Below are 21182 nucleotides of genomic sequence, written 5' to 3'. Positions count from 1 at the left end.
TTTACGCAGGCTTTTCCCGTGCCGTCGTATCTGTTAGCGTTGAACCTCTCGTACACACGTGGAATTGCATAGACGGTTATATGAGTCTTGTAAGTACAAAGTATACGACCATTGAAACCATTGAAACCATGCTACACGTACGCGTTGCCAGTTCCGTCGTAGACCCATCTGTTGGCGTTGAATCCCTCGTAGACGGAGATGGAGTAGTAGCCACACGTCTCTACGTGGATGAGAAACAACATGTACGTGAACGTCTTCACGATCCTGGAAAGGGAGAGATATACACTTTATTCAATTTGTTTGTTAACTTTCAATATCTAAACAAATCGAAAATCATCAGCATTATTGTTTATGAGTGAATATTGCAGGGCTAAATATACCGCTAATGTGGGTTTTTGTCAACTTAAATAGATACTTTAATAATTTTTCATATATGTAGTTCTAAGCAAGTTAAGTGAAATAGAAAACATTTTATAATGATTTGGCCACCAGCTAACATAAAAGGCTGGTCGTCTATAGCTAGGAACTAACAAACTATATACTGTACAAGTAATAACAATATTTGTGATGCAGAGGCCATCGATATCGGTGAAAAATAAATCGAACGAATTCTGACATTATCATCGTACCTGACGGCATGAGCTGACCTCACTAGATGATCGCATCTAGAATAGAACTCCCAGAACGTCTGAATCTGAAAATATATAATAAATGGGAGCTATAATCGTATGATATGATTGATTGCAACAGTATAATCGACTCTGTAATTAAACCAGGCATGAATAATTGAAATAAATTACGACTGATTAAATTACTGTGACTAAGAGTTGTATTATCATTTTTGGAGACATTCTCCATATGGCGAAATGAGGCAGTGATATTCGTAAGAACATTGATTACTCGCTAACTCGTAAATAGCAAAAGACAATAATGTCGTCATTAGTTTGGATAAGAAGACAATCTAGGCTGACAAAGCTTGGCAAATAGCTCCAAATATACAGCCCCATTATCAGAGTATCTCCGAATCAATAAAGCTCTTTCCGCTGTGTGCTCTCCATTGTGTTCATGGAAACATCATAGCCTTCCGAGGAATTGAAGAGTCTCTCCTGTGAGTGGCATGTAACGCAAGCGGATCTCAATAAATTGAATACAGCCCACAGAAAGAAACTGTAGCCAAACAAATGAATTATCAGACACAAGTATTATTAATCATAAACCTTTCAAATGCGTTTCAAACATTTGATTTTGTCTATAACGAAACTGTCGTTGTCTTTTTCTTTGCATCATAAGAAAACCATGTTGCACACGTACTTTAATAAAACCTAGGGTGTACAAGTATATTAATAGAACCGTGGGTATACACTTACTTTAATAGAACCTTATGTGTACACGTACTGTAAGAGCACTGCGGTGTACCAGTACTTTCAGAGCACCATGGTGTACACGTACTTTAAGAGCACTACGGTGTACCAGTACTTTAAGAGCACCATGGTGTACACGTACTTGAGGAGCACTGCGGTGTACCAGTACTTTAAGAGCACCATGGTGTACACGTACTGTAAGAGCACTGCGGTGTACCAGTACTTTCAGAGCACCATGGTGTACACGTACTTTAAGAGCACTACGGTGTACACGTACTGTAAGAGCACCATGGTGTACACGTACTGTAAGAGCACCATGGTGTACACGCACTTTAAGAGCACTGCGGTGTACCAGTACTTTAAGAGCACCATGGTGTACACGTACCTTAAGAGCAATGCGGTGTACCAGTACTTTAAGAGCACCATGGTGTACCAGTACTTTAAGAGCACCATGGTGTACACGTACTGGAAGAGCACCATGGTGTACACGTACTTTAAGAGCACCATGGTGTACACGTACTTTAAGAGCACCATGGTGTACACGTACTTTAAGAGCACCATGGTGTACACGTACTTTAAGAGCACCATGGTGTACACGTACTTTAAGAGCACCATGGTGTACACGTACTTTAAGAGCACCATGGTGTACACGTACTTTAAGAGCACCATGGTGTACACGTACTTTAAGAGCACCATGGTGTACACGTACTTTAAGACCACCATGGTGTACACGTACTTTAAGAGCACCATGGTGTACACGTACTGTAAGAGCACCATGGTGTACACGTACTTTAAGACCACCATGGTGTACACGTACTTTAAGAGCACCATGGTGTACCAGTACTTTAAGAGCACCATGGTGTACACGTACTTTAAGAGCACCATGGTGTACACGTACTTTAAGAGCACCATGGTGTACACGTACTGTAAGAGCACCATGGTGTACACGTACTTTAAGAGCACCATGGTGTACACGTACCTTAAGAGCACCATGGTGTGCACGTACTTTAAGAGCACAGTTGGTGAAAACGTGTTTTAAGAGGGCCATGCTTTTCGCGGAACACCTTTGTGTACACCTGCCTTACAAGCACCATTAAAGGACACGTACCTTAAGTAGCCTGGGTAGGCGGCACCATGGGTTGACCTTCATCTCTATCAGGTAAAGCAGATCCAGTGGCAACAAGGACGCCACATCAAACTGTTTAGTAACGGCATTTGGGTTAGGCATACAAATTAATACATATTCATATTGGCTTAGTGAATTTATGTTACAAAATTCAGAGAGCAAAAGTGTGTGGGGGTTTTACAAGGCGATTTAAAGGGACAAACGTTAACCTTATTATAAAATTAACAATATTTCATTCGTAAAGTTGTATCAGTACTATATTCTGTTTTCGTGACAGTATTACATGATTTGGACATTATAAAATCACATTGTATACTTTGTTTCCGGTTTAATACTACAGCCATCACGTATCTTTGTGTATACATGTGTATATTTGTGTAATATAACAATATTACTGAGTTTGAAAACAATTTAATTAGAAGCAATAACTGCTGAATGTGTAATATTTCAGCAAGTCATATGTTCATTTCATATTTTGTTTAAATGATTAAGTTTTCTTTGAATAAAGTGTTTTCATTTTCCATCTCAATCATAAGAGGAAAACGTATTATTTACTCTCGATTTTATAAAAAAAATATCTTAGATCGTTCGTCACTTTCTGTTTTAGAAGGAAATGGCGTCATGAACATATTGCAAAATTATGACGTCATCTAATCGGATGTGACGTCTTCATTTAAAGGGAAGTAAGTTTAGTGTTTATGTTGTATCATCCCTGTATTCAATCTACCTATGAGCGATATTTTAAACGATCGGATATACAATTTGTTTTAACGCTTGTAGCACGTGAAATGGCGTTGCTTTATCGATGTGTGGTATTCGGCTTATCATCAACGCAGGTGACACAGGTAGTTCAGTTTTGTTAATTTTACTGAAAGAAGTACGTTATAAAATAATCTGACACTCGTCATCATAGTATACACAAATGTATTAAACTCATCCAAGAATTATGTTATCTAGAAACCTCGTCAAAGGCTCGCTTACTAACAAATTTCCTGAACTCGTTGAATAATGTTGTGATTTATATGGCTAATTGCGTCAGATATTATGCATCTAAATGAATTTATTTAAATTTTGAGCAATTTAAAGAATACATGGAAAAGCAAAATTAATATCTAGTGTATCGCTACCTTAAATATTCTTTTCTGGAAGTAGTTGGCCCGCGTCTTGGATCTGTGTGTCTGAAACAGAAAAACAAGTACACTTTATGAGGAAGAAAGTGAATAAATTCCGAGCAAACAGCTAACAAATACTGAATGTCGATTAATCAAAACGAGTGTGTGTGTGTTGCTTTTTTTTCTTTCGAGACAGGAAAGGAATATTAATACAGTAAGACGTGATATATGGACACATTGCGTGACATTCTGACACTGATAACAGACCCGGGAATACAGATGGCAACATCGCGGAATATCGTAGTTTTTTCGAGTCAAACTCATTTATTTCACACAAAAATAATGCCTTCATTCTAAGTCATGGTTTAGTATCACATTGACATAGTCGTAAATCATTGTTGGTTTGATCCGTTTCAAGAAGAAAATCGTGGTAAACCACGTAAAATAACTTTTTTTCTTTTTCAAAATACTGTGGTATTACTTATACTGTGCTTAGCTGTTATTACATCCGAATGGAAACAGTGGTTCCAGGGTTGTTTGTTATGGACTTCTGTTGAAAATTAGATTTTACGACATGATATTATAATAAGAGCATTATTCTAAAACTCACAAGAAATATATTTTTAATACAAAACATCAACAAGTTATTTTACCCAAACGGCAATTGGAAACAAGCTCCAACTAATAAAATATGTAACACAAGCTAACCTCCTTAAGGCCGCTGTTGAGGAAGCTGATCCTCATTTTAAACAGCAGGATGTCCACGATGTAGACAAGGTCACACGTGTAGTCGGCGACCAGCCAGTACATCACGTTCCCTGACGTCTGGTACGGGAACGCCGCTCGCAGCGGGATCACCCACGCGTTATACATAAACGCCAGCGTCACGATAAACAGCCAGAACAGGTACAGTTTGCCTAAAATATTCAAAGTTATAACTGTTTTTATGCCAAAATTGACCACACCCAAGTCGTCAGTGTCTAAAATGAATAAAGCAAGACCAAATTGACCTTGCCTAAAATTAAACAGACAGAGCATTTTAAGATGACCTGATATAATGAGTCAAGAAGATATTTCGCATGAACAATAACACGGCTTGTTAAAAACAGGCACGGCACGAATACTATTCAAGCTAATCACAACTTGGCTAAAACCAGAACAGCCGTAACAGAAACAAGAATAATCACGGTTTACCAGAAACAAAAACATACACGGCTTGTTAAAACAAAAACAGACACGGTTTGTATAAAACGATAACAGCAAGAACAGACACGGTTTGTATAAAACGATAACAGCAAGAACAGACACGGTTTGTATACAACGATAACAGCAAGAACAGACACGGTTTGTATACAACGATAACAGCAAGAACAGACACGGTTTGTATAAACCGATAACAGCAAGAACAGACACGGTTTGTATAAAACCGATAACAGCAAGAACAGACACGGTTTGTATAAAACCGATAACAGCAAGAACAGACACGGTTTGTATAAAACGATAACAGCAAGAACAGACACGGTTTGTATAAACCGATAACAGCAAGAACAGACACGGTTTGTATACAACGATAACAGCAAGAACAGACACGGTTTGTATACAACGATAACAGCAAGAACAGACACGGTTTGTATACAACGATAACAGCAAGAACAGACACGGTTTGTATAAACCGATAACAGCAAGAACAGACACGGTTTGTATAAACCGATAACAGCAAGAACAGACACGGTTTGTATACAACGATAACAGCAAGAACAGACACGGTTTGTATAAACCGATAACAGCAAGAACAGACACGGTTTGTATACAACGATAACAGCAAGAACAGACACGGTTTGTATACAACGATAACAGCAAGAACAGACACGGTTTGATTACAACGATATCAGCAAGAACAGACACGGTTTGTATAAAACGATAACAGCAAGAACAGACACGGTTTGTATAAAACGATAACAGCAAGAACAGACACGGTTTGTATAAAACGATAACAGCAAGAACAGACACGGTTTGTATAAAACGATAACAGCAAGAACAGACACGGTTTGTATAAAACGATAACAGCAAGAACAGACACGGTTTGTATAAAACGATAACAGCAAGAACAGACACGGTTTGTATACAACGATAACAGCAAGAACAGACACGGTTTGTATAAAACGATAACAGCAAGAACAGACACGGTTTGTATAAAACGATAACAGCAAGAACAGACACGGTTTGTATAAAACGATAACAGCAAGAACAGACACGGTTTGTATACAACGATAACAGCAAGAACAGACACGGTTTGTATACAACGATAACAGCAAGAACAGACACGGTTTGTATATAACGATAACAGCAAGAACAGACACGGCTAACCTTAAATGACGACAACATCTAACATGTCAGATTTGCCTAAATAAATCACAAAATAATTCAGCTTGTCTGAAACAACAAGCAACACGATCTGGTGCGTCATTCCTTCCATGATTTACAAAAAGGAATATGCACCGCTTGACTGAACCAAGAACAAAACTAATAAACATTTGTCCTAAATCAAGCAGAATGGAGAATATTCGTATGTACTGCTGGCTTGAGACGATAACAGCATAATCAGACAGTGTATGCCTACACGTATCACAGTTAGAACCAGTAACATTTTGCCAAACAACCACACACAACGAAACTACACCTAACCTGAACAACATTAACAACCACAAGTTCATAGTCCCTCAACAACAACAAAAAACACACGTACACCTAGTGAAACGAACCGCAGCCAGGACCAAGAAATCTTGTATAAACAACCACAACAAGAAAGAGTGCACCGTCCCTGAACGACTACAATAAGGACCAGACATCTTGTCTAAACAACAAAAAGAACCAGAAGCATTGCCTAAGCAACAACAACAAGAACAAGTAGCATTGCCTAAGCAACTACAACAAGAACCAGTAGCATTGCCTAAGCAACTACAACAAGAACCAGTAGCATTGCCTAAGCAACTACAACAAGAACCAGTAGCATTGCCTAAGCAACTACAACAAGAACCAGTAGCATTGCCTAAGCAACTACAACAAGAACCAGTAGCATTGCCTAAGCAACTACAACAAGAACCAGTAGCATTGCCTTAGCAACAACAACAAGAACCAGTAACATTGCCTAAGCAACAACAACAAGAACCAGTAGCATTGCCTAAGCAACTACAACAAGAACCAGTAGCATTGCCTAAGCAACTACAACAAGAACCAGTAGCATTGCCTTAGCAACAACAACAAGAACCAGTAACATTGCCTAAGCAACAACAACAAGAACCAGTAGCATTGCCTAAGCAACTACAACAAGAACCAGAGCATTGCCTAAGCAACTACAACAAGAACCAGTAGCATTGCCTAAGCAACTACAACAAGAACCAGTAGCATTGCCTAAGCAACTACAACAAGAACCAGTAGCATTGCCTAAGCAACTACAACAAGAACCAGTAGCATTGCCTAAGCAACTACAACAAGAACCAGTAGCATTGCCAAAGCAACAACAACAAGAGCCAATAGCATTGCCTTAACAATACGAACCACTTCACTTTGCCTTAACAACAACATCAACAACCCGTTTATCTTGCCTTAACAACAACAAGAACCAGTATGCTTTGCCTCAACAACAACAACAACAACGGGTTTAACTTGAGTTAACAACAACAAAAAGAACCAATTCACTTAGCCTAAACAACAACAAGAACAAGTACACATTGCCTTAATAACCACAACACAAAGCTTTCTGTAATACATTAGTATTGACAGGTGTTCCCCGTTTTCAGCAGGGACGCGACTTAAATTTGGCCTGTAGTATTGTATGTGACTTAAGCAATGTCCCAGAAATAATCTACATCTCTATAAGTCCTTTAAAATCGGGAATTACTCATTTAAGACACAACTAGGCGGATTCCTTCAATTTATAGTGCAGTGGCCTTATGGCCTCTGTCACCAGCAAAATTCAATCATTTCACAACGGTTACCAACACAGGTCAATAAAATAATTATTGCCCTTCAGTCCTATAACATTGTTCAAAAAGTAATGCTATGACATTTCAATGAAATTCTATGAATTTTACATGAAAAATATCAATTAATTACATGAAAAAGGCCCTTATTTATCAGAATCCACCGTTTTTTGCGGTATTTCAATCGCCATCTAGCAATTTTGACATTGACCATGCACTCCGTTATGTTTTGAATGTAAGAAGAGATTTTTTCATTGGACGGCCTTCAATCGAATGTTTCATTGCTTTCCAATGTAATCTGCTTTAATAACGTTAATGACGCCATAAGTTGGATGGCAAATGTGATTGATAGTAAATAAGATAATTTACTGTAACCGAAAAAAACACATTTGATTCGGATAAATACGCGTCTGAATCATCGCATTCACAACAGTAGTTATTATATTTCAAGCTACTTTTTGTAATGCACGCGCAAAGATTGCATGTCAGTCAGTGTTAACGTGATTTACAGAGGAAGTGTTCGTTGTTCTCGAACCTCTCCATTGTTCGTGGATATCGTCTGATTATGAAAGAATTGTAGCAGAAACTATCAGAAAAGTTGTGTTTGTCTTGCACGTTAGTCTTTCACCTATCTGAGAGTGTAAAATGTATACGATTTTGTCATTTACTTTAGTAAATGTTTAACGTTACTAAGGGCAATGTGGTTTGGGGGATTTCTTCACATTTTTACTTTTATAATGATATTTTTCCAAGTAAAACTTTTCGAATTCTTAAAATGTCATACTATTAACGTTTTAACAATAATAAAGGACTGAAGGGCCAATAGTTCAGTGTCGAAGCTATGTGACGATCATCTGTGGTGACCAACAACTAATATTGAAACATTCTTAAAACAAGCATGTAAGGGGTTTTGGCCACGAGTGTTACCAATATCAGTTACGTCAGCACGTTTGTAACCACATTCGTTACAAGTCCCCCGTATATTACAACATAGATGAAAAAGACGAGCTTAGCAAATTTTACACACAACAACCATGAAACTTCCATACTTACTCTGCGGTTCAATGACGTGTGGGAAGCGCAATTTTCGGATCCATCGCGGGAGTTTGTATATCTTCGTTTTCTCTATTTCCAGCTCCTCACGGAAACGCACGATCTCGGAAATCGTGTCGCCTTCGGCCTGGTCCGGAAAAAACGAGTCCAAACGATGACGGAACTGCAGCTCCGTTGATATGGCTGGAAAATTTGGTGAAATAATTAGTAATTACAGTAGTTTCACAGGTTCTATAGAAATGAAACTCGTCATCAGTGTTATGTGTAATATTAAACAATGTTATGCAATGTAATAATACATTGGAAACTGCAGGGCCATGCCCAGCAGCCTTATGTTATGATACAAGACATTATTTCAGTTAGTTAATTGGTATACAATATAAGGAATTGAAACTAGAAAGAAATATAAGAGAATCAATAGAAACAGTCATTCTAAAAGTTTAGCTTATATTGAGCATTAATTCATTTAAATTTACATACAAATAAATTTAGAAAGTCTACATAAACTCATATATTTGAAGAGCTCTATAAATAATTAGAGACCTGTTCAAATGGCTTGAAAATCCATAATTATAATGAAGCACCATATGTGCCATCCTGTTCATATTAATTGGATTTTATGACAGATTTCTTGAGAATCGTAATTAAAAAATATTTTTTATCCTTAATCAAAATAATCACAGGCACTAATTGAGGTGGAAGAAAACGGATTGTTTTTCAATAATTACACATAATTATGAAATAAAATGCAAAACCTACTTCTCAGTAAAACACAGAAAAGAGGCTTTGTACACGGACTTTCTACATTGTAAATTATTATCTTCATTAGTTGCATCGTTGTTAAGAAGACATAACAAAATATACATGAACTTTGAGAAAAAATGTATTTCAATGAGGGCGAATATCATTTAAGGCGCATTGAAGCTAGAAACATATCAGATGTTCTTACAAATCTAACACTTTATACCAATGACAAACCAAGTTTGGGTTAGAAAGGTGTTTCCACATAATTGACTTCCACTGACCTGGCGGAATACTAACGTACGCATATTGTCAACCTTTGACCAACTATGAACCATACTAAAATGAGATTATTTAAACGCTGGTACATGAAACTATTTACAAGTACTGTCATGAACAGGTTAATTTAAAAAAAACGTTTGGTAAGCTACATGATTTTGCACCTGGCTGCAGCTCGGGTGAACCGTGCTCGGTGACCTCGACCTTCCGCCTCCACTCCCGGGCCAACTTGTTCACCAGCATCACAGGCATTCGCACACAGCACCACACAGAGGGACATACAGACCAGCCCTACCACAATTTAAATTCACCGAGGCAGATTATCCGGACCACCGGACAACAACATGCGAGACTCAATCGAACACATCCGAACACCGCTCATGGACACATGCACAAATACCAGATATAGTTATCTGAAATGTCCGTCAAACACAAAGTCCATCAACACCATCTGGACACAACGCAGAGACAGACAATCGGTTTGCCAGTCTATATGAGTATGTATCCTGTTGTGCCTATTAATGACACGTCATACACAGCTGAACATCATCTCCCGTTGGTACTGCTATGAAAGGCGCACACGTCCTGGAAATGCTACTGGCACTATATCCGCAGGGTGTGTATTCTCGTAGATTCCTTTCGAAAATGATAGAAGCTATAACCGTGCATGTTGCCTATAAATAGTAATGTGACATTCCAATACTTTTCGAACAAATCACTCATTAGTAAAATGTGTCGTAAAGATTCGTTTTACGCCGACTGCGTCAACTTCCATTTAAAGTTATAAGCCTCTACTGTCTAATTCCAACACGTATCGGGCGAAATGTGTCTATTTTACGAATATTTACTGCTACGCTGATGGAAACATCGCGATACAGATGCGTGACAGGTTATCATAATTTTGCGTATTTCCGTTTCCTTCATAATTTCTTTTTCTTTTGAAATGTATTTCAATTAAGAGAATATTCGTAGAAACAGAAATTGACTATGATGATGTTAAATAACAATTACAGTGGATTCTATGATACGATGTTCTGTAAGAGTTTGTTTCATTTCACCATTTGCTCATAAAAAGCATGTTGCTGCGGGGTCGAATCAATTGTTTAGTAACTAAAAAACATATTTCATAATACGCGAAAGGCTCTTTACTAGCGAACGCGCATGCGCGAACTGCTACATAACCAACTAAAGACTTCTCGGTTGTTTTCGTTAACTCGGACACCGTTCGACGATCCCATTTGTTGAAACATGAGCGTCGACACTTATTCAACATATTTGATAAACAATTTCGAAATTTTCTGCTCATGACGTTTGACGATATAAAATTATATATCGCGCTGTATCCGTTACTGGCTCGTTCCAAGAAAATACAATGTATACTTTATTGTTAACATTTTATAATTTCCTTGAATTCTTCGCAACGCACACACACACACACGCGCGCGCGCGCACACAACCGCACGGACGCACGCACGCGCACGTGCGCGCGTAACACACACACACACACACACACACACACAGAAATATAAAGAGTCTAAAATCCGATGCACTGAAACTTGCAAAAATGTATATCCATTTTCAATTTAATTTCAGCTTCACATCAATACACATTGAACAACTTGAGAAATGAACACGTATGTCTCTGACGTGACTTGAATGCGACGTCTGACATTTATATTGATCTCTCCTGGCTGTGATCTTTATAAAAAAAAGCCCTATAGCTGCGTCCCCTTGACAAATAACGCCTTATATGTTCTAGAGATATGATTCACATCAAAACAAACATCAATATATAACATTTCGGGAAGATAATGTACTGAGGAAATGTTATTCAAAATTAAATATCATGAAATATGCACACATTTTCTAACAGAGAATAAAAATATCGGCGAGGAGGCGGCACTTTCACTAATCTCCTCCCTCCCTCCCTCCCTCTAATTTCTTTCTCCAACCCAGCTGCCACGGGCTAACCAGCCACGATAAACTCATTTCAGCTAAGAGAATAACCAAAGCGAACCTCCAGATTCCATTTAATAGCGAGTCCGATGTCACAAAAGCCGTAAACGTGATGAAAACAAGTTCCGATCGGAAAGGGATCCGACTGCAAATCTACAACGTTGGCGGTGTTCTAGCTAAGACGAGTTTTAATTCCTCCTTACGGAGTCCAAATTCCTTTTCCGATTTCTTCTCGTACATGTATATTGATCTCTCAGTTCTTTCCTTTTAACACAATATTTCATTGCAAATCGTAAATGAAATTTATTTGTTGTCATTTCAGTTTTTAGTATATACTTCAGAATTTTTTTTATTCCACTTCTATCGTAAGTTGAAATAAAAACCACCGCCTTTATTGAGAGACATTTGATCTACTGAAAAATTATCGCTGTAATTATGTGTACCTGGACAGACAAGCTGGTTTGTCTTCAGATTTTCCCCAAAGACCGTCTGTAGCCAGCTAGTTACATTACTTAGGATCAAAGTTATGCCAGGTAATTAAATCATTTTTAACGGAGTAACTAGGCATCGCGTTTCTCCCACCTCAGATAGTAGATCCAATAATTTTACCATGCTAGATATTCTTATCTTGCCCACGGGCGAAGATAAAATGCCCGTTTGGAACTCCTTTTTTTATGGTCACCACATTGTAATTACCTCCCTTGTTGAAGAATGTCGTCTGTAGCATCATGGAAACCTTGTCTTGTGGCAATATTTAGAACGCTAGTTAATTATTTCTCGCTTCGAATGTCACCATAACGCACCATTCAAGAAATAATGCTTTTCTCTCCTTAGGACTTTTTAAAGACTGATTTGACTATTAATATAATCTAAATCACTGCGCGCATATCCATGACAACCACGAATTATCGCATATCCATACGCAATTATTTTCACTAAGCACAAAAGAGTTCCAGCAAAAAACACATTTTTACTTAATTATTTTTAACTGAGGTGGGAGAAAAAGCATCTACCATAGCCCCTCGTGTAAGATAGGTTCATCCCGACCCTCGCGCAGGGTGTTTTACACGAGCAGCCATGGAATATACTTATAATCTTCATTGTTATATTTATGACTACAGTTTTTGCATTTTTGCCTTTTCATTTTTATCACAGTTTTCTCGAATGAATAACATAAGTTACAAACTTATTTTCTTTAATTATTACGCTATTAAGTTATTAACTGAGTAGTGTTGGACATCTATGGCAGAGTGCAAATTTAAAGTAAGATGGCATCAACATGTATGCTGCTTTTCCATTCTGTTAAATATATATATTTATATTTATATTCCCTTGCAAATATAGCAAGTAACCTGTATGGTACCCCTGCAGACATGAAGTAAACATGTTTTACCACTATTGTACCGCTGCAGACATCAAATAAACATGTTCCACTACTATTGTACCACTGCAGACATAAAGTAAACATGTTTTGCCACGATTGTACCGCTGCAGACATCAAATAAACATGTTTTGCCACTATTGTAGCACTGCAGACATCAAATAAACATGTTCCACTACTAGTGTACCCCTGCAGATATAAAGTTAACATGTTCCACCAATATTGTGCCGCTGCAGACATGAAGTATACATGTTCCACCACCACTACTGTACCGCTGCAGATATGAAATAAACATGTTTTACCATTATTGTATTGATGCAGATATGAACTAAACATATGTAACTATTATTGTTACCTTGCAGACTTGAAGGAAACATGTTTTATCACTATTTTACCCCTACAGACTTGAAGTAAACATGTTTTACCACTATTGTACCGCTGCAGACATGAAGTAAACATGTTTTACCACTATTGTACCGCTGCAGACATGAAGTAAACATGTTTTACCACTATTGTACCGCTGCAGACATGAAGTAAGCATGTTTTACCACTATTGTACCGCTGCAGACATGAAGTAAACATGTTTTACCAATATTGTACCGCTGCAGACATGAAGTCAACATGTTTTACCACTATTGTACCGCTGCAGACATGAAGTAAACATGTTTTACCACTATTGTACCGCTGCAGACATGAAGTAAGCATGTTTTACCACTATTGTACCGCTGCAGACATGAAGTAAACATGTTTTACCAATATTGTATTGCTGCAGACATGAAGTCAACATGTTTTACCACTATTGTACCGCTGCAGACATGAAGTAAACATGTTTTACCAATATTGTACAGCTGCAGACATGAAGTAAACATATTTTACCACTTGCAGACATGAATTAAACATCTCTACCATTATTGTATCGTTGCAGACATGAAATAAACATGTTTTACCACTATTGTACTCCTACAGACTTGAAGTAAACATGTTCCACCAATATTGTACCCCTTGAATTAAACATGTTTTACCACTTTTACCACTATAACACCCCTGCAGACTTGAAGTAAACGTATTTTACCACAATTGTACCCCTGCAGACATTCAATATTCATGTTTTACCACTTGCATACAAGAAATAAACATGTTTCACCATGATTGTATCGCTGCAGACATGAAATAAACATATGTAATTATTATTGTACTCCTGCAGACATGAAATAAACATGCTTTACCACTTGCAGATATGAAATAAATATGTTTAATAATATTGTATCGCTACATATATAAAAAAAAAAAACAGGTTTTACCACTTTTGTACGCCTGCAGACTTGAAATAAACATTCTTTGCCACTATTGTACCGCTGCAGAAATGAAGTAAACATGTTTTATTACTATTGTACCGCTGCAGACATGAAATAATCATGATTTACCACTTGCAGACATGAAATGAATATGTTTACCAATATTGTATCTGCAGATATGAAATAAACATGTGTAACTTTTATTCTACCGCTGCAGACATGAAAATGATGTTAATGTGTCCTGTATACTGATTTTACCATTAAGCCTGCATACATGAAGTAAAATATGTCACTCCCTAGTCATGGACGCTGGACTCATGAAATGATTTGTGGGTTAGTATTTAGTTAGTATTTCTTTTCCAATAGCTTGTTTCTGGTCTTTAATTTACACAAATTACAAATGTTGATTACAGAAATATGTTTACGCCATAAAATCTTTCTAACGAGGTCGATAAATCAAGAACTTTATCACAATATTTGTTCTATGAAGTTTATGCATTTTGGTTTCGGATTTTCGAAACATATCTGATTTCCGTGTTTCTCGTCGTTTTAAGACATGCTTTCGAGAAATGCAGAAGTTTCTTTGCAATTATAAGATTAATTTACATCTCGGTTTTCGCAAGAACTTTTACATTTCTTCCATTTCTAGGTTCTAGGAAAATTGAAATTGTCCACGTGACCACCGTTAACCAACCGGATAGCGTCATTAAATAAACTGTTGGAGATGAGTCATACACTGTTACATGAACACGTGCTGATTTTACATGTATAAACAATTATATTTTTGATATTGATATTTGATAGCCTTAGTTGTGATCACGACTACATAATAGCTTTGTATATGCTGACTGGTCGTCATTAATAGTAATGACGTCATCGTTCATGAAACATCGATACCAGGGTACATTCGGAACTTTTCGGCCATTTTAATCGAAAACAACCTCGGATGTATGCCGGTACATCACTTGAAGTAGTTCGTAAATATTTGAATTAGATCATTAATTCAATTTAGTGTTTTAGAGATGTATTTATTGAACTAAGTTTAAATTGATTGTCAGTCACGGTTGCGAAACAGTGGCTTCAGCTCTTTAGGAGCTGTATATAAAAAAGAGCCAATCACACTTCCGAGCTAGAGAAAAAGAACGTATATCATCATCAAACGTAAGTATGACTCGTTATTTTATCTAATATCACAATTATGAGAGCTTATTTGTGAAATCGGGGAATGCAGTGCCATATATATATGTTTAATCTGCATACGTATTTCGGTTATTTTGTAAACATATTGTTTATAGAGTTATAAGACCGATTCTCCCATCAAACACATGCATGTTTACAAACGAATGTAGAACATGTTCACCAATTTTCAGCTGAATTTCACTCAAGAAGCTTACATTTAAGATAAAACCAGTATTATCGAGTGTTTTTATTTTGTCGGGAATAAAAATGACCGCCTGTTTACCGCAATAAGCATGTTTATACTCTTTTTCTGGGTTGAGCTTGAGCCAAAGCGTGGAGGCTGTGTCATTGGCTCTTTTTCATATACAATTCCTAAAAGAGCAGGAGCCACTGTTTCGCAGCCGTGTCAGCAAAGTGTGTTATTGCAAACATAGTAAATATTCTCAATAATTATTTAGTCATAAAATTTAACTGCAAAATTAAATTACTACGCGATCTACGTGCAGTGGACTAAAACGTACCGCTTTTGAGTATGTAAACTGTCCAAATACATCCGAGGTTGTTTTCGATAAAAAAATGGCCGAGGAGCTCCGAATGACAAGGGTACAGTTTAAATGACCACCATAGCTTATAATGACAAGAGTTCAGACTGGTAAAACAGGTGTTTGACTTAATTTTTACAACAAGTGTTTTGCACCACATTCATAGATTTCACATTCGCTTTTCCAGTAAATGTGTTTTTGATGATCTTTTATCATATTTGCCACAATTACTAGAATCAAGTATTTCGTTTAGCCACAATAAGTTGTATATAGTCTAGGCTAAATTAAATAATTGTGCCGTGTTTGGAACTGTCTTTTGTGTGTCGTGAACGCATACATTCCCATGACCGTTAAGGCATATCATGGTTTAAGTCTGTCTCTTTCCTCAGCATCAATTTATCAGTGATAGGTCGCGACCGTGGTGCCGGCGATGACAAGAAGTCATTAACTCACGAGGATAGTGGCGAGATTGACTAGCAGTAACTGAACGGATGGTGTAGCTAATCTTGACGATACACTTCTTCCTAGACGGACATTGACAGACAAGCAGCCAGTTAGCATGTCAGAGATGATGAGATCCATTGGACGTTCATCAATATTGGGATCATGCACATTAATTACAGAACGTATCTAGAAATCGCCATTAACACATTTACATACTTGCTTCCCCTTCCCCTGGAAACACATACATCACTGTAGTAGATGGGTTTACTTTTATTCAACGACGCCATCGGACTATCACTGGGCGTAGGACCCAGTGTGAGTTATAGTCGTGTGAGATTGAGGGTATAGTGAAAAGACAGATTGTAACCCAGGTTATAGCTACCTTGGTTTATCACTTGGTTTAACGCGCGCTAGTGTATAGCACTGTCACACGGGACCCCCGTTTAACGTCCCTCCCGTAGGACGGTTTGAACTTTAATGGTGATGCTAAGGATCTAACCTGCGACCACTGGGCTGATAGTCAAATTCCTTGCCACACGGATCAGCCAAACTGAACTTTTAAAAAAGCCTTTATAAAGAACCAACAGTCAGGGTAAAACTATGCTCAAGCCCCACTCTCTGTTTTACAAAACCTTTTAGTGTATCTGTTTATGTTTAACACATTTTAAAGAATACGTGTATGTTGAAATAGGCCAATTATCATACTATCTGATAGCAGGTCGACTACAATGATGACTGTGCTCTGAATTGAATTTATTTCAACCAACGCAATGACAATAATAGTGACGACTTTCGTTTTAATGTTCATCAATTCAGCCGTATTATAAATGGTGTCAATATGTTACATAAGACTCTCGTGGCAAGGTGCAGTGGATATGGTTCCGGACGACAGTTCCAGAGTACCTTCGTCCGAGTCCTGCTGCCGGCGGAATATTATTATTTCGGTATTGTTGATGGTATCAATGTGTTTATAATTAATTAATCCTATCACCTTGATATGTTTGTTTAAAAAAGTTCATAAAAGTTTTATATTTGATTGATAAGAAATACAGGCCATTTAAGTCCTACGAGTAGTTACCATGCATTGGCTTGTCAGTGTACTGTTCAATGCTGAATAATATATTGAAATATTCCGATGTCGGAAACAAGCACTGACTATTTATTTATAAGGTTTTGGGGAAATAGATGACTTGGTAATCTTTAGGTATATACTTGACATACATATATACATACATACATGGAAGCGATTGTATCGAACTAATAAACTTACATCGAACAATGTTAGACATGCACATGCTTGCAGATAGGAACAATTGAACAACGTGTCTAAAATTCCAAAAAGTCTTTAAGAGCCGTTAAGAATCGTACCAGAGTGAAATTCTATGAAACATACGCTTGATTGTATTGGTATCGGCAGACATTATTCATATTTCCTTGAAAGTGAAATCAAAAGAAGTAATACCTTCATGTGACCTATTTTTCGAAACTTCTTAAGTCTCTTATAACATGATTAAACTAAACTCACTTTTTGTTTCAATGTTAATTCTGAAATATTGATTACGCTGAAGAACTTTTCTAGAAAATGTGGGCTGACTTCCACGAATTGAGGACATGATTTTTATCTCTCTCTTGGGATTAGATTGGTCACCAGTTTTATTTTGTGATGATATTAATATTGCTTGGAATAATTTTAAAAATATGTTTGTCTCTACATTGGACTCTATTGCCCCTGTAAAAGAAGTACGCTTAAAACAAAGAATTGAAGAGTGGATTGATTCTGACATCTTGGAATGTATTAAGGCTAGAGATAAAGCTTTCTATAATTTTAGAAACTATAGAACTGATGAAAATTTTAACCATTTTAAGTCTCTGAGAAACAAGGCCAGCTATTTAATTATGAATGCGAAAAGGAACTTTTTTAAATCTTCACTTGAAAGCAATAAAAATGATTCTAAGTCTCTGTGGAAAAGTTTGAAAACCTTAGGTCTGTCTGGTAAAAATACGCAGTGTTCAAATAACATTGGCTTAAATATCGATGGCAACATTTGTTTTGACAAACTTAAGGTGGCAGAACAATTCAATTCATTTTACACCTCTGTTGCCGATAAACTTGTGAGCAAATTGCCAACTATTGTCAACAGGTTTGGTTCAAGTTTTGTATCGAATTTTTATTCTTCGAAAGGGGTTAAACCCAACAGTTTTTCATTTTCAATTACTACAGAGAAGAAAGTATATAAATACTTGAATAGTCTCAGTCCTAAAAAGGCTACAGGCCTAGATGGCATACCCTCTCGTTTTGTTAAGGACTCGGCTTCAATCATTGTTGGCCCCATATCTCACATAGTTAACCTTTCCGTAATACAGGGTGTGGTCCCTGATGATCTTAAGTCTGCTCGTGTAGTCCCGTTGTACAAAAAGAATGATAAGACTGATGTTGGAAATTATCGCCCTGTCTCAATCTTGAGCATTGTCTCTAAAGTTTTCGAGCGGGTTATCTATGATCAATTAGAAGAATACCTAGTCCAAAATAGTTTATTATACGAGTATCAGTCTGGATTTAGACAAGGATTTTCAACTGATACCTGTCTGATTAATCTCACAGATTATATTCGCTTTCAGATGAACAAGGGACACTATGTTGGCATGGTCCTCATAGATCTGCAGAAGGCTTTCGATACAGTAAATCACTCTATTTTATTGAATAAACTAAAAGCGATGGGTCTCAATGAAATGTCCATTAACTGGTTTACCTCCTACTTGTCTGATAGAAGTCAGTTAGTTGAAATTTCTGGTAAATACTTTTCCTCAACAACTATTTCCTGTGGTGTGCCCCAAGGGTCAATTTTAGGGCCACTTCTTTTTCTTATCTATGTAAATGGCATGTCTGCTGTTGTCGAAAATAAGTTACTCCTTTATGCAGATGACTCAGCAATTCTTGTGTCAGGTAAAAGTAAAATGGAAATAGAAAACCTGTTAAGTAATGACCTGAATATTGTTAGTCAGTGGCTCATCTGCAATAAACTTTCCCTGCATCTTGGAAAGACAGAGTCTATTCTATTTGGGTCCCAACAACGGTTGATATCCCAGTCCAAACTTGATATTTAATGTAATGGCCAACCTATTGAATCAACGACTTCAGTTAAATATCTTGGAGTAACCATTGATCAACACTTGTCCTTTGAGTCTATGACAAGGTCTATTATTAGAAAATCAAATGCAAGGTTAAAATTCCTGTACCGTAAAAGTAAATTCCTCACCCTACATACAAAGAAACTTCTGGTTACCTCTCTAATATAATGTCACTTTGACTATGCATCATCCGCTTGGTTTAACAGTTTGACACAAGATTTAAAGAAAAAATTGCAAGTCACACAAAATAAGTTAATGAGATTTGTGTTGAACTTACAACCTAGGTCACATATTGGTAAAGAGCATTTTTCACGTTTACAGTGGTTGCCAGTTGTAGGTAGAATGAATCAAATAACATTATGTCATGTATATAAAATCAACTCCAAACTTTCCCCTCTCTATTTAAGGGAACAGTTTACCCCCATCAATGAAGTTCATAAATATCCTACCAGGTTCAGAGTTAAGGTCGATGGTACAAATAATTTAATGTCGGAATGCAAGAGGTTTGCAATTCCTAAGGTCAAAGGCTTTGGTGGCAATTTTTTTGCTTTTAATGGTTTTAACCTTTGGAACAGTCTACCACAGGATGTGAGAGATGTCAAATCTATTTCTTCCTTTAAAAGCAAGGTCAAGGAACACCTTTTAAATTTGGTTTAATTACTGTATTTGCTTTCCTTTTAATGCAATTTTACTATAAGTTCATTTATTTCTTATAATTTTTTTAAACTGTCATGCATAAAGATAGATATTTCAATTACATAGTTAGTTTTACAGGTCAGTTTTTTCATGGCAATATTCATCTGTGATATCCATATATTTTTATCTGATAAAGCTTTAGTTAATATTGTTACTTTGTCACTCTATTTACAATGTTTTGTCAAAGCCGCATATTGTTCCATCATTTTAGCTATTTAATTTATTTATTTATGCAATTCAATGTCTTTCCTTGATAACCACACTGTGATAATTAAGTTTATTTTGTTTTAAGTCTTCCTATGTCACACAATACTATATTTTAAGGACCACAATGGAAATAAGAGTTTTATTTAAACTCTTTTTTGTGATATCCTTAACATGTAATGTTGATTGACATGGCTGTATTAACTCATACAGTTTGTTTAACACCTGTATGTCTTAATTTTAAAATTGCCATGTAAATTGTACATTTTATGTTGAAATAAATCTATCTATCTATCTACGGTTTGCGTCATATTTCAAAGAAAATACAGTAAAAGGGAGGTAAATCTGTTTGTACATTAAAACCTGGCACAACTTATGAGGCGAGTTAGCAGCCCACCTGAATAGGCTGATATTGGTATTTGAATCTGAAGTCTGCGGACGGCTTGGCTAAATTATTAAGCTCTGATATTATCCTACACTACCCGAGCGAGCGTGTGAGCCGGCGTTGTCCAAATAAGAGGAAGCGGAAGGCTGTTAATGTGTCGCCTGTAACTAACTACAAATCATCCTATACCTTAGAATGGTTCAAAGCCAGCAAGGTCCGACGTCGATGAGGGCGAGTGCGGTCAATGTAATGGACCTTAATTCACTTTAAACAACTGCATTTACATGATAGAGCGTCTGGACCGGGGTTATCTGAC

The 21182-nt window shown here is 36.9% G+C and overlaps 1 protein-coding gene across 4 annotated transcripts in view; it reads right to left on the bottom strand.

The window, feature by feature from the left end:
* LOC128242490 (cyclic nucleotide-gated cation channel beta-3-like) overlaps positions 1 to 21182 on the bottom strand; it is a 53735-nt gene that overhangs the window by 10090 nt on the left and 22463 nt on the right. For 3 of the 4 annotated variants that reach the window (XM_052959648.1, XM_052959649.1, XM_052959651.1), the window contains 6 exons: positions 8636 to 8818; positions 4308 to 4516; positions 3615 to 3665; positions 2470 to 2559; positions 630 to 694; positions 142 to 264 (listed from right to left, as the gene is read on the bottom strand). In XM_052959648.1, the coding sequence (XP_052815608.1) occupies positions 142 to 264; positions 630 to 694; positions 2470 to 2559; positions 3615 to 3665; positions 4308 to 4516; positions 8636 to 8818 (721 nt within the window). Of the gene's footprint in view, positions 1 to 141; positions 265 to 629; positions 695 to 2469; positions 2560 to 3614; positions 3666 to 4307; positions 4517 to 8635; positions 8819 to 9819; positions 9923 to 21182 lie in introns of those variants that run through there. The other variant, XM_052959652.1, reaches the window with a different exon arrangement.

This window comes from Mya arenaria, chromosome 8 (assembly GCF_026914265.1).
Source record: "Mya arenaria isolate MELC-2E11 chromosome 8, ASM2691426v1".
Taxonomy (NCBI): Eukaryota; Metazoa; Mollusca; class Bivalvia; order Myida; family Myidae; genus Mya; species Mya arenaria.
The sequence above is the reverse complement of the archived record's forward strand: the minus strand, read 5'-3'. Positions and strand labels throughout refer to the sequence as shown.